General features: G+C 44.2%; 1 protein-coding gene across 2 annotated transcripts; it reads right to left on the bottom strand.

The window, feature by feature from the left end:
- Positions 1-140: 140 nt before the first annotated feature.
- On the bottom strand, positions 141-13,355 carry LOC110497294 (myotubularin-related protein 7). Of its 2 annotated transcripts, none has more exons than XM_036953977.1 (14): positions 12,760-13,355; positions 11,958-12,080; positions 10,807-10,969; positions 8,408-8,565; positions 6,758-6,886; positions 6,181-6,315; positions 5,759-5,891; positions 5,471-5,580; positions 5,255-5,380; positions 4,969-5,018; positions 3,544-3,744; positions 3,170-3,304; positions 2,582-2,708; positions 141-2,211 (listed from the first exon to the last, which is right to left on the bottom strand). In XM_036953977.1, exons 1-14 carry the CDS (start codon positions 12,784-12,786, stop codon positions 1,876-1,878), a joined length of 1,953 nt encoding a protein of 650 aa, XP_036809872.1. In that variant the 5' UTR covers positions 12,787-13,355; the 3' UTR covers positions 141-1,875. The 2 variants fall into 2 exon arrangements, with proteins under 2 accessions (XP_036809872.1, XP_036809873.1); XM_036953978.1 differs by having other exon boundaries at positions 2,067-2,211; positions 2,542-2,708; positions 12,760-13,352.
- Between the last annotated feature and the right edge of the window lie 322 nt (positions 13,356-13,677).

Raw genomic sequence — 13,677 nt, 5'->3', positions numbered from 1 at the left:
TTTTTTCTAACATTAACATCTGACCTGTGTGTGTACTGCATTTTAGTGTGACTGAAATGCACAGTCATGTTCATTAACCTCATGTACACTCTATCCCGTTCTGTAAAAGAATGCGTTTTAAACCAGCACATCAAATGTCATTTCCCTTTGTCAGTGAATAGTTTATTTCAGGTCATTTACAACAACGTATACAGTAAACACTAAATACGACAGTGGGAAAGGAGATCCATTGGATTCAGCCATGTTGTTTTCCCAGGTTGACCATACAAGTGGTTTCTCAACAGTCTAATACTTAGCCTGGTCCCAGATCTGTTTGTGCTCTTACCAACTCCATTGCTCATTGTCAAGCCATGACCATTCCATAGACGGGTTGGTTGTTTAGCAACAAAACCGACACGTGCGCAACTATGGGGCAAACGTACGTGGTAAACGGACGTGGTAAACAGACGTGGTAAACAGACGTGGTTGGCTTAGATTGTTGACAACATGTAAACTATATTTAGTCTCCAGTGTTTATTGAAAACATAAATAAAGTTCCACAATGAGTATTTCTCTCAAATACATTGTCACAGTTGTTGGTTAGCTAGCTAGCAAATGTTAGCCATATTAGCATAGATCAAGAACAAGATGAAACGAGCCACCTGTGATCCCCCCACATGGCAGTTTGTCATTGTTGCTAGTAATCTGTCCATCCAGGACCTTAACAACACGCGGCTTTCTGCCCCTTTGAAGCGCACACACATATTTTCGTGCTGTTGTCAGCTAACCCGTCTGTAGGCCGTTGGCAAGAGGACAGAATGGTACACAGGCTAGCTAATGCTACCTATCACAAAGAGATTTGAGGTCCAATATCCACACCCACATCCCATTCAGATTGAACCAATGTGTTGGCCATGCATTCTAAGTGGTGCGCTGGTGTTGATATTGGAACGTTTCTAATGTGTCCTAAGTGTTCATACTACAGCGCTAGTGACTGCACTCGTATACACAGTTACATATACACAGCAATGGGAATAACCATCTGAAAAGGTTACCGCAGTTCAATGGGCTTTCCAAAGGAAAGAGTATGTCTCTCGATTCATTACTAATAAGCAGCAACGTTCACTTCATTTCAAGACCAAATAAAAGCCTAGTCATGGCAACGCAGACATTTCTGTTCATCCAGGCTAGTTGAGAAGTGCGGTGTTTCTTCATTTGTGTGAGAAGGCAGGTTATTGGAACGAGACAGTAAACATAACTAGACTGGGTGGTGATGAATGTACCAAGAACATGTGCCGTGTTTGACAGTGTTATCTGGGTCGTGTTCATAAGTGCAGAACGTAGTGAAACGTTTAATTGTTTTTTTTGCCTCCTGATCACGACCATGATATACCACTGGGAAACATTGTAGCCTCTATGCTTGTTCAGACTTCAGAAGGGACAAATAGATTTCGGAGGGGTAGTCCTACTTGGTGCGACCAATGTACTGCATTGGTCTGAAGGAAAGTACAAACAAATGTACATTTAGTTTTAAAATGTTGTACAGTCAGTCAGTACATTGTAACTCAACATAATAGCTTAAGACAAAATATTGCACACCAGTGTTTTGCCTTTGCTGTAAACGTTTGGTCCTGGAATATTTTTGTTCACATTTTACACTAGTATGGGGTTCAAACATCCACTACGGCTACCCAGTGTTACCACAATACCCGGCAGGTGCTCATGTTGTGCTTCCGATACTAACTACACAGAAAACAAAAGAATCACAAGTAAAATCCAGTCCAATTGGCCCTGTCAAAACAGAGACCTCTGTGATATTCAATTGTCAATGCAAAGTGCCTTCGTCAACAAGGCAACCCCCCCTCCGACAAGCCCCTCATTGATCGGCATTTTCGCTCAGGCCGTGCAGTAGACGGCCTCGTCGGGGTCCTGGTTGTCGTCGCCGCCGCTGGAGGAGCGGCTGCTGAGGTCGGCCACGCCCGATTCCATGTCGCTGCAAGCCGAGGAGAGGTCGTCGGGGTCAGGGCCAGGGCCCTTGGGGGGCCCCAAGGGCAGGGTCATAGCCGAGCCCGGGGGCCCCCCCTGGGAGGGAGAATAGCCCTGAGGGGGGCTAGTGAAGGGGCCATCTCCAGTGGGATGAGCCAGCCTGCATTCTTCCTCACACACTTTGTTGATCTTCCTCTGACCCGCATTACCCTTAGTTTGATCCACTTTTGTCAGGGCTGCAATCCTCTGGAAGATGGACAGAGGAAAAAATGAAAAGACAAGTGTTACCAGTAAGTCTGGGACAGAATATGAATGAATCACTATGTCTATAGACTACTAGCAGACTGACTACTGTACATGTAACAGAAACCCTCCTGTTGAACGCCCCTCTGAGACACGTTTTCTTTGACTTGATGGTGTTTGCCCCCTCCCCTGTAAAAACCCAACGATATAGTTGTTAAAACAGCATAAACTAGTTAATAGTAATTAATAATGATAATAATACATTGATAAAATTGTAAATTGGCCTTAAAGAGCAGCGTTCATTGGGAGCGTTACGCGAGCGTGTCTGTATGCCTTGTTTGGTGCCCGGCTGGGCCGTCCCTCCCGGTGCTACCTCCTGGTGATTGGTCAGCTCCTCCTCCAGCTGCTGAGTCTCCTCCCTGACGGCTGTCAGTAAGTCGGTGGGCGTCTGGCGCGGAGGAGAGCTCTTCTCCACACGGTTATACATGCCCTTCCACATCCTTGGAGACAAGATACACTGTACTACATCTATTGAACAAACACTCTGGATCTAAACCGTAATACAACTATTGAACAAACCCTCTGGATCTAAACCGTAATACAACTATTGAACAAACCCTCTGGATCTAAACCGTAATACAACTATTGAACAAACACTCTGGATCTAAACCGTAATACAACTATTGAACAAACACTCTGGATCTAAACCGTAATACAACTATTGAACAAACACTCTGGATCTAAACCGTAATACATCTATTGAACAAACACTCTGTATCTAAACTGTACTACAAAGTAAAGTGCTTTCTACAACGGGCTACCATCTGATGGGTTTTAACCCACAACCCTTCGTCTCAGATGTACCCAAAGACACAAAGTAAATAAAAACCATTCAGTGTCCCAGTCCTAGCTTTTTCACTCGTTTTCCCAGTGAGTCTACTGAGAGGGTGCAGTAACTCACTTGAAGCAGTAAGGGGTGGTGTTTGGCCGTAGCATCCCCTGAGTCTGGGTGTGGTCAGCCCTGTACAAGGGGTTGGCGTACTGTGCCCTGTCCTTCCACAGCTGGGGCCACAGGGAGTGAGTCCTCTCACGCAACCTGACCAACGTTGGAGAAAACCACACCAGATGTGATACATGAGAGGGGTTACAGTACAGAAGAGCTTGATGTAAGAAAGGCAGAGACCTGCATGGAATGGGATTGTAGCGGCCTTATGAACCACACGGTTGTTAGCCCGCTGAGCTAACACAAGTATTCACGCCTCAGGCAAGGTTATTCGTGTAACACAAGCACGGTTCACTGAACTACCTCCGTCACATTGGCGCCCTCAGTCTCACCCCATGTCCCTCCTCTCCTTCTGGCTGTTGCCCAGGAAGTTGCCGTACTGGCAGGAGTAGACGTGTCTGTGCAGCTGAACCAGGAAGCGCTCGTTGAACTCAAAGGCACAGGGGAACTGCTCTGACAGCTGCCACACACACTCCAGGAACTGGTCTATCACCGGGGACACCTCCTTAGGATCACCTTCCAGATGGTTGTACCTGCAGAGAAGGAAAGACTGCGGCTTAAAAGACTTTCATAAGGGGTTTAAAGTGGCAATCAGCAGTAGAAACAAAAACAAAGTGGTCTCCCTGCCTCTGGTTTGGTGAAAAGCTGAGGGATGTAACCCCTCTCAAATTCATAGACAGAGCTATGGATGCGAGGATTGACCGTCCTTGATAACAAAATTATAGTTTTAACCATGTTTGGAGGCTACATAGTGTTTGTTTACGTTTTCTTTGTTTACAAACGTTGGAGTAAAAGAAGCGTACATTTTTTAACTGCTGATTGCCCCTTTTAAGCAGATTTGAAGAACTGTGAGGGAAGTGTTATGTATCGACTCAATGCTACTTTCTAATAACCAATTATGCATGTGACTGACTGATCGTGTATGGAGGAATCTATCACTATCACTGTTCCTCAACTTAGCAGTATGCCCAGAATATTGCTATGGGAACAACCGAGGTATCGCAGAGACAGAGAGCCTCGTGAGGTATTGCTCAGTTACAGCTGAGGTATTGCTCAGCTCAATCACCGGTAGTGATGAATGAATTATGCTAAATCATGCAAATATAACTTGTCTGTGTATAGCCGTTTATTAGACAACTGCTGGGACAGCCCCAGCGGAGCTTCTAATAGACCTGTACGGTGTGCAGAGTTTGTTGTAACCTCTCCAGCTGGCTGATAATAAAGAGTGATTCATTTTAAGATAGGCGTCAGGTGTCCCTGGAATTTCCACCACAGAACAAATAGGTCATCCTGGGGCGTTGTCATGGCAATTTTATACCCCACTGGTTAAACAGTAATGCCTCTAGGCAACTGCATCAAGGTCAGGTGCCTTTTTAATCTAGCCAATAACTTCAGCTGATAAGAGAACATGCACAGACTGGAGTGAAACACCTCCAAGATGTGGAATAACTCTACTTCACCAATCCTAACTGAAATCTGAGACAGACAGTCGCTGCTAAAGCGGCTGAATTTCACAGGGGTTATGATCTGACCTGAGCGCAGCACACATGGCGGAACACGTGGTACGTGGCGAGAGGATCTGAAAGCGCTGGCGGCCGACACGGTTTGTAGGTCGGACATGCTGTATGTTGTCTGTGACAAATGCACTTCTCGTTCTGATGAAGGACTCTACTTGAGAAGGTAAAATGCATGGCACTGCAGGGACCTTCATTCTACCAAACGGTAGAGTTAGGAGTTGGGTTCTTAGACGGACTGACCTGTGTGAAAACTTGTGACCGAACGACACCCAGTCCCTCTCGATTAGCAGCTAAAAGATAAAAGACAGGAAGAAGAGATGAAGTCTTTCTTGCACCCGACGGGCCAGTTTCCCAGACCATGTCTAGTCAGGGACTAAACACATACTTCATGGAGACGCCGCGGTCCGGACAACTGGCCCCACGTGTGCTAACTAGATCTCTGGATTGGATCACAGTAGAAGAGGGTCTGTACGTGCCATGACGTAGACTGTAGATAGTGTGTGATGAACGGAAGCTAAAGCCTTACCATGAGTCCCTTCATAGTCCTGTAGTAAGGCTCCAGGAGAACACTGGCTACAGAGCAGGCCTGGGCCGTCCTGTCCCAACCGTCCGAACAGTGGACCACCACACTGATACCCTCCTCCGCAACCGCCTACACACACATCGCAGTATGACATTATTGAAATGTATACCCATTGTGTGTGTGTGTGTGTGCTCACGTGCCCTGCCCAGTGTGTATCACCTTGGCGATGAAGACGCCTGCGTCCAGCACGGCTTTGATGTGCTTCAGCCAACCGGAGCTCTCCAGCCCCCACAGGAAGTCGCCCATGGAGGGAGTCTTGAGCTCACCCACTATAGGGTCAACACAGGAAGAGAGGTCAGTCATGCATACACACATACAATGTGGGACATTCACAAGCCAACCCAAAGGAATGCATGAACCTGACAACTATGTGCGTGAACTGAGTAGGAATACTGACTGATCAGTAGAACATCGGCCGTGGTTGGAAGGGAAAGAGGAACTCATTACCGTCAATGATCTTCTGCTGGCTGTTCCTCATCACGTGGATGTTCTCGATGCCGATGAACTGCAGTTTGATGTTGGCGTAGTGGTCCTCGTTCTCATAGCCTTTTCCAGCCGCCCGGTTGGCCATCGCATTCAACTGGAGAGAGATGATCATCATTAGAACACAATACAGTCAAATACGTACTGTTGACGACATCATTACATGTTACATTTTAGTCTATTAACAGACGCTCTTATCCAGAGCGACTTACAGGAGCCATTAGGGTTAAGTTTCTCGCTCAAGGGCACATCAACAGACTTTTCACCTAGTTGGCTCGTGGATTCGCACCAGTGGCCTTTCGGTTACTGGCCCAACGCTCTTGACCTCTAGGTTACAGTATATCAACACTTCCTGACCCAAGGGTCTATCTATGGTGACCTCTGACCTTTGGCCTGGTGTCCACCACGTAGATGTAGTCACTGCCTGGGTTGGACTTCATGATGGCCTCCAGCATTTGTTCATCCTCCTGGGAGCGAGCGCTGAAGCCGGACAGGGGCTGACTACAGCGGCAGATAGCAGCCTGGGAGAAGAAGGGGTCAGAGGCTGAAGTGACTGGTGATGACATCCAGCTCAAGCGAAAGCCCACATTTTTTAAAAATTTTAAAAATTATTTTTTTACCTTTATTTAACTAGGCAAGTCAGTTAAGAACAAATTCTTATTTTCAATGACGGCCTAGGAACAGTGGGTTAACTGCCTTGTTCAGGGGCATTTGAACTTGCAACCTTCCGGTTACTAGTCCAACGCTCTAACCACTAGGTATCCTGCCGCCCCATTTAAACAGTCATGAAAGTCATTTGACATTTGACATTTTTAAACAGAAAACACACAATATTCCGACCCGTGACTGGTTCAGGTATAAGAATTAAACATGACGAATCACCTAAATGAAACAAACATAAAACAACTGTTCTCCAGAGTCAACCCACACCATTGACCCAGATAGTATGCCCCATCCACTCACTAGGGTATCCTGGTGGAAGTACGTCAGGACAGGTAAACGCCCTCGGCTCCGGAACTTAGAGCTCCCCACGATGACTGGAGGTGTGGCCGACTTTGGCACAAACAGCTCTGAAGGGTACGTATCACACACCTGCAGGCAGAGAGAGAAAGTCTTTAGAAGAGGAGGACTATACTACTAACCAGTGGTTGGAACCGGTTCACAGAACAGAAAACCGAAAAAGAGCAAAAAATGTCAAGGAACAGAAACGGAACCTAGAACAAAAATGAACCCAACTGTTCCGGAACAGAACCGGTTAATAACGTTCTTTTACGTTTCCAGGCATTTTTTTCTATCTAGTCCCACAACAAAACGCCTATGTAAAGCCCTTACTCTGTCACTCAAACGTAGTCCAGTGTCTGCCTGCAAACTGAAAATATTTGCCTGTGCGTGTGCTTGTTTGGCTAACTCCACCCTACAAAGCATAGGCTACTGTATTGACGTTGCAAGCTTGATTCAGAAGATGGGGAGAGAGATTTTTAATTGGCTAGAGAAGAATGGATGAACTTTTTCAATGCTGATAATTTAAGGCTAGTTATCACGTGTCACGTTGGATTTATTAACTGCAACATAGTAAGATGTTTATAATTCTGGTGCCGCACTGCACACACAAGCTTGTTAGCTAGCTCAAAGAACATTCAAAGTTCCTCCATAGAAGCTGCTCCTCCTAGGTATAATTATGTGGATAATTCAGATAATGCAAGTCATTAATTCGCTTCAAGCCTCCTCCTCCTCAACCCCCTCTCTCTCTCTCTCCCCACCCACAAAACTTCAGTAGCATATTGCGCCATAAGCTACACTTGTCACTCCCATCATGCATGTAAACAACTAGCTTGCCTGCTCTATCCACACTGATTGGCGAAGTAATTTTATGAGCTAACTGTGAGCTAAACTGTTAATTTCACAGGTTAAAAAAGGAACACAAAGGAACGATATAAACTGGTTCTTTGTTTGGCTTGGAACCGGTTCAGAACTTTATTTTGCTGGCCGGAACAGTGGAATGAAACAATTTTTTTTGTATTCTGTTCAGAACGAAATGATTGGAAAATTATTTCAGTTCCAACCCCTGCTACTAACCCAATAGTCAATATCAGACCCAGACTGAACAAACCCAGTACTCAACATCAGATCAGGACTATAACTAACTCAATACTCTATCAAAACCAGAAAAATCAACAGAGGACTGTACTAACCCTCTACTCACTATCTGATTAGGACTATAGTGGTTCAAATCAGAGGAGGACTAACCCTGTACTCACTATCTGATTAGGACTATAGTGGTTCAAATCAGAGGAGGACTGGACTAACCCTGTGCTCACTATCTGATTATTACTATAGTGGTTAAAATCAGAAGAGGACTGGACTAACCCTGTGCTCACTATCTGATTAGGACTATAGTGGTTAAAATCAGAAGAGGACTGTACTAACCCTGTACTAACCATCTGATTAGGACTTTAGTGGTTTAAATCAGAAGAGGACTGTACTAACCCTGTGCTCACTATCTGATTAAGACTATAGTGGTTAAAATCGGAAGAGGACTGTACTAACCCTGTACTCAATATCTGATTAGGACTATAGTGGTTAAAATCAGAGGAGGACTGTAATACTACTAACCCTGTACTCGCTGTTGGCTGGCGTGCTGACCCAGAGGTTGTTGGGCACGCCCATGCGTCTGTAGTCCGCCTGCAGGTCTAGGAAACTCCAGGATTCCTCCCTCTCCTCCTTGTTAGCATTGGGATTGATGGACAAGCAGTAGAGCTCGCTATATTTCTCTGGGCAAAACAGATAGAAACAAATGATCATATTTGATCATGAATCATGTTAAAATCAGCTAAAATCATTTTGGGATCATATTGAAGGACAAGCAGTAGAGCTCACAGTAAATCTCTTGTGGACAACAGAGAAACAATACAACAGTCTATCAAAGGATCATACGATGATTCATATTCATTTAACCACTACACAATAAATGATTCAGATTCATTTAACCACTACACAATAAATGATTCAGATTAATTTAACCACTACACAATAAATGATTCAGATTCATGTAACCACGACACAATATGACTTATCGTATGATAACACAATAGAGTGCCTCCTACTATATATTAATTTTTTACCAGAGAAAAAAGTGCCTCCTACCATATACAGTGCCTTGCGAAAGTATTCGGCCCCATTGAACTTTGCGACCTTTTGCCACATTTCAGGCTTCAAACATAAAGATATAAAACTGTATTTTTTTGTGAAGAATCAACAACAAGTGGAACACAATCATGAAGTGGAACAACATTTATTGGATATTTCAAACTTTTTTAACAAATCAAAAACTGAAAAATTGTGCGTGCAAAATTATTCAGCCCCCTTAAGTTAATACTTTGTAGCGCCACCTTTTGCTGCGATTACAGCTGTAAGTCGCTTGGGGTATGTCTATCAGTTTTGCACATCGAGAGACTGACATTTTTTCCCATTCCTCCTTGCAAAACAGCTCGAGCTCAGTGAGGTTGGATGGAGAGCATTTGTGAACAGCAGTTTTCAGTTCTTTCCACAGATTCTCGATTGGATTCAGGTCTGGACTTTGACTTGGCCATTCTAACACCTGGATATGTTTATTTTTGAACCATTCCATTGTAGATTTTGCTTTATGTTTGGATCATTGTCTTGTTGGAAGACAAATCTCCGTCCCAGTCTCAGGTCTTTTGCAGACTCCATCAGGTTTTCTTCCAGAATGGTCCTGTATTTGGCTCCATCCATCTTCCCATCAATTTTAACCATCTTCCCTGTCCCTGTTGAAGAAAAGCAACCATGATGCTGCCACCACCATGTTTGAAAGTGGGGATGGTGTGTTCAGGGTGATGAGCTGTGTTGCTTTTACGCCAAACATAACGTTTTGCATTGTTGCCAAAAAGTTCAATTTTGGTTTCATCTGACCAGAGCACCTTCTTCCACATGTTTGGTGTGTCTCCCAGGTGGCTTGTGGCAAACTTTAAACACTTTTTATGGATATCTTTAAGAAATGGCTTTCTTCTTGCCACTCTTCCATAAAGGCCAGATTTGTGCAATATACGACTGATTGTTGTCCTATGGACAGAGTCTCCCACCTCAGCTGTAGATCTCTGCAGTTCATCCAGAGTGATCATGGGCCTCTTGGCTGCATCTCTGATCAGTCTTCTCCTTGTATGAGCTGTAAGTTTAGAGGGATGGCCAGGTCTTGGTAGATTTGCAGTGGTCTGATACTCCTTCCATTTCAATATTATCACTTGCACAGTGCTCCTTGGGATGTTTAAAGCTTGGGAAATCTTTTTGTATCCAAATCCGGCTTTAAACTTCTTCACAACAGTATCTCGGACCTGCCTGGTGTGTTCCTTGTTCTTCATGATGCTCTCTGCGCTTTTAACGGACCTCTGAGACTATCACAGTGCAGGTGCATTTATACGGAGACTTGATTACACACAGGTGGATTGTATTTATCATCATTAGTCATTTAGGTCAACATTGGATCATTCAGAGATCCTCACTGAACTTCTGGAGAGAGTTTGCTGCACTGAAAGTAAAGGGGCTGAATAATTTTGCACGCCCAATTTTTCAGTTTTTGATTTGTTAAAAAAGTTTGAAATATCCAATAAATGTCGTTCCACTTCATGATTGTGTCCCATTTGTTGTTGATTCTTCACAAAAAAATACAGTTTTATATCTTTATGTTTGAAGCCTGAAATGTGGCAAAAGGTCGCAAAGTTCAAGGGGGCCGAATAATTTCGCAAGGCACTGTATATATATATATTATTATTTTTTACCAGAGGAAAAAGTGCCTCCTACTGGCCCTCCAATACAACTTCTAGCAGCATCTGGTCTCCCATCCAGGACCAACCCTACTTAACTTCAGAGGCAAACCAGCAGTGGCCAGGTGGTATATTCCTGGCAGTACCTCATTGTTCCATTCCAGTTCAAAGAGTTGTGTCCCTACTGAACAGGACCCAGGTGAATGGGTTCTGAAAGGTGATAGTCTCTCTCACCTGGGCGAGAGAGGCGTGCAAGCGAGGCCTGGACATCCATGGCGTCCCTCTCCTGGGGGATGAGCAGCTGAACCACCTGGAAGTTCTTAGTGTGGACGACCAGGTGGCTTCCTGAAGGGGTGGTGGGCGGCCGCTCCACACTGGCCACCATGCTGTGGAGCACCTGTCAATGACAACCGAGAACTCTCACAGACGGTCCCAATTCACTCCCCTCCCCTTGGCAACAACTAACCCTTTGACGTTTGCAGATCTGTAAGGGGATGGCAATATGGTGGAAGCTCTACCACTATACTGCTGATACCTATCCAGATCCCTCAGATATGCTAACCCTAACCCTTACCAATGGTAAGGGAGCCGGCTGTCACAGTGGCATCTATTGCTAAGTTGAAAATATAACAATTCTGGAAGTGGAAGGGTAGGCAAGCTTTTATTTTTTACTTTTCACTCAGATTACTCACCCGCAGCAGTCGTCTGTCAATAATGGACAGCAGACATTACTACATAAGTATTAGTTTAGTGTTATGATAAGCAATGCATTTAATAACTGACAAATTACATTTTTACTAAACTATAGTTTTTATGGGGATAAGAGAACACGTTGCAGTTTTAAAGCCAATTTCCTGCATTTCTACACTTTGTTGGTATGGGGCTGGGAAGAAAATTTGCTATTTTATAGCTCATCATGCTTTTGTTCACATTATAGTTTTTCATGAGGCTGAGAGACAATTTAGAAGATTTTAAAGCGGATTTCCCGTAATTTAACAAATATTGCTATCATATGCTATCTGGGGGCCCACGACCTCCAGGGGGGCCCCAACCATCTGTGCCTGTTCTGGAATCCGGCCCTGAGAAAAGGGTTCCACTCCTGTTCACTTCAGAAGGCCTAAATACACCGACAAATCTCACATCATGTGTATGAAGGAGATATCCATTAAAGAGGAAATGTATTGGATGAGGTCCATTGACTTGAGGTGAGTCTCCAAAGTGCCGGAGCAAATCAATACTATCTTTCTGAGAAGGCAGGAAGGAAGCCACACACAGGGTAGATAGGAGGAGTTGTGTCAGAACAGTGTCAGGCCAGACGACTTGTGATAGGTCTCGTGTCAGAATGGGGTCTGTTGAAACAACTGGTATCACTTCCTAGCTCCTACCCAAGTCTCTCTGCGTGTCTCTGGGTTGTTCTCCACGAAGATGGTGTGTGTGGCGGAGAGGTACAGCGTCCCCACCATGGCTTTCCTAGGGGCCGTACGGTCAATCAGGCGGACATTCTCCACCTATAGGGCCACAGACACACACACACACACACACACACACACACACACACACACACACACACACACACACACAAGTATAAATGGGGTCAAAACGGAATGTAATCATATCTATAGGCTACAATGTACTGAATGTGTGTGATTGACTGTATTGGTGGAGGCATATCTTCTCATAAAAACAAGGTTATTATAGAACTCAATGTTTACACATGTTGTCGTTGTAGATAGGACTGTCTGAGATTCTGGAATGTTATAACTGTTTAATAGAAGTAACCTACCGCAGAATTCTGTAACAATGTGTCCTTATTGAGGCCTATTGCCTTTATGCTAGAATCCACAGCGGAGAAATGCCCGCCGCAGACTAGAATAAACATCAAGAAGCCAGGACAAGAATGAAACGGATTGTGCAAATTCTAATGTTAAGATTTACAGGCATGCCATCATATGAGCTATGTTTTTGAGTGTTCATTTTTGCAACGGTTTAACCAGGAAAATACATTGCGGAGAGTATAATTGTTATATTTTCAGGAACCCTGAATGTTGGATACATGAGAAAGGGGATGGCACAATCAGCAACGTTGTCACATCTTTAGAAGACGCAACTGAAATGCGGTTTCATTTAGGAACAGGATTAACTAAACTCAAAGAATAGGATGGAAATTAAAATATAGGGTTGGTTTACCTTTGGCGTTCTGATGTGCTCCATCATGGACCTCTTCGATCAAAATGGTGCGTGTAGAAATAATCCGAGGTCCTGGTTTTGTGTTTTAAAATTGAGGATCTTGGCTCAGCACAAAAATCGCGCAGAATTCATATCCTCTGTGCGCTGGATATTAGATGGGGCGCCTCGCAAGTATGCCATGGTTCCCCCTATCCTATTCTGTACAATAGGAGAATCACCCTGCACCCACTCAGGTACGGATGGGTGATTATGACAACACGGTCGTTACTAGTTACCCCAGCCACAAACTCATAAACCCCGCCTATTTCTACAATTTATCTTCTTAAAATTTAATTTTAAACTTGACCTTAACCGTAACTTTAACCACGCTGCTAACATTATACCTAACCCTAACCTTGAATGAAGACCAAAATTCTCATTTTTGTTTTCATACATTTTTACGACATAACTTTGTGGCTGTGCTATCTAGTGGAAACACAACAACACGGATCTTATTGGCAAGTATTGGCCGTATTCGAGAGCATCAAATGACTGCGGATTGAACTATCTACAAATCACGTTCCATCATAAATAATGACTCCCCTACTAATTGTAGATCATTCAGTCAAAATTTACCCATGATACATTGCGACTTTGATCCTCTCGAACACGGCCATTACCTCCCAACGGCGCCTGCGCACATCACTGAGCGATGAGCCGGTAGAGCTCAGGCAACGACCAGTGCTATACGAGATCTTTGGGACGTTCCTACCCTAAATCCTAACCATTTTAAATGTAAACTTCGGAAGGCGATCAGCTCATATCCCAGGGCGATTAAAAAAAATACAAATAAAGTCTTCTAAAGAATACATTTACATTTTGAGACGCATGGCCCAGTTTAAATGTATGAGTGTATTTTGCCGTTTAGCCTCGTTAATC

Source organism: Oncorhynchus mykiss, chromosome 19, assembly GCF_013265735.2.
Source record: "Oncorhynchus mykiss isolate Arlee chromosome 19, USDA_OmykA_1.1, whole genome shotgun sequence".
Classification (NCBI taxonomy): domain Eukaryota; kingdom Metazoa; phylum Chordata; class Actinopteri; order Salmoniformes; family Salmonidae; genus Oncorhynchus; species Oncorhynchus mykiss.
The sequence above is the reverse complement of the archived record's forward strand: the minus strand, read 5'-3'. Positions and strand labels throughout refer to the sequence as shown.

Bases quoted from the DNA above. Each gene is read 5' to 3' on its own strand.
- LOC110497294 (XM_036953977.1), bottom strand. From the start codon at position 12,786: ATGATGGAGCACATCAGAACGCCAAAG. The intron at 10,970-11,957 runs GTAGGAGCTAGG...TGTCATTGACAG, and splicing joins AGACACGCAGAGAGACTTGG to GTGCTCCACAGCATGGTGGC. The intron at 5,892-6,180 runs GTCAGAGGTCAC...ATCTCTCTCCAG, and splicing joins TGGTGGACACCAGGCCAAAG to TTGAATGCGATGGCCAACCG.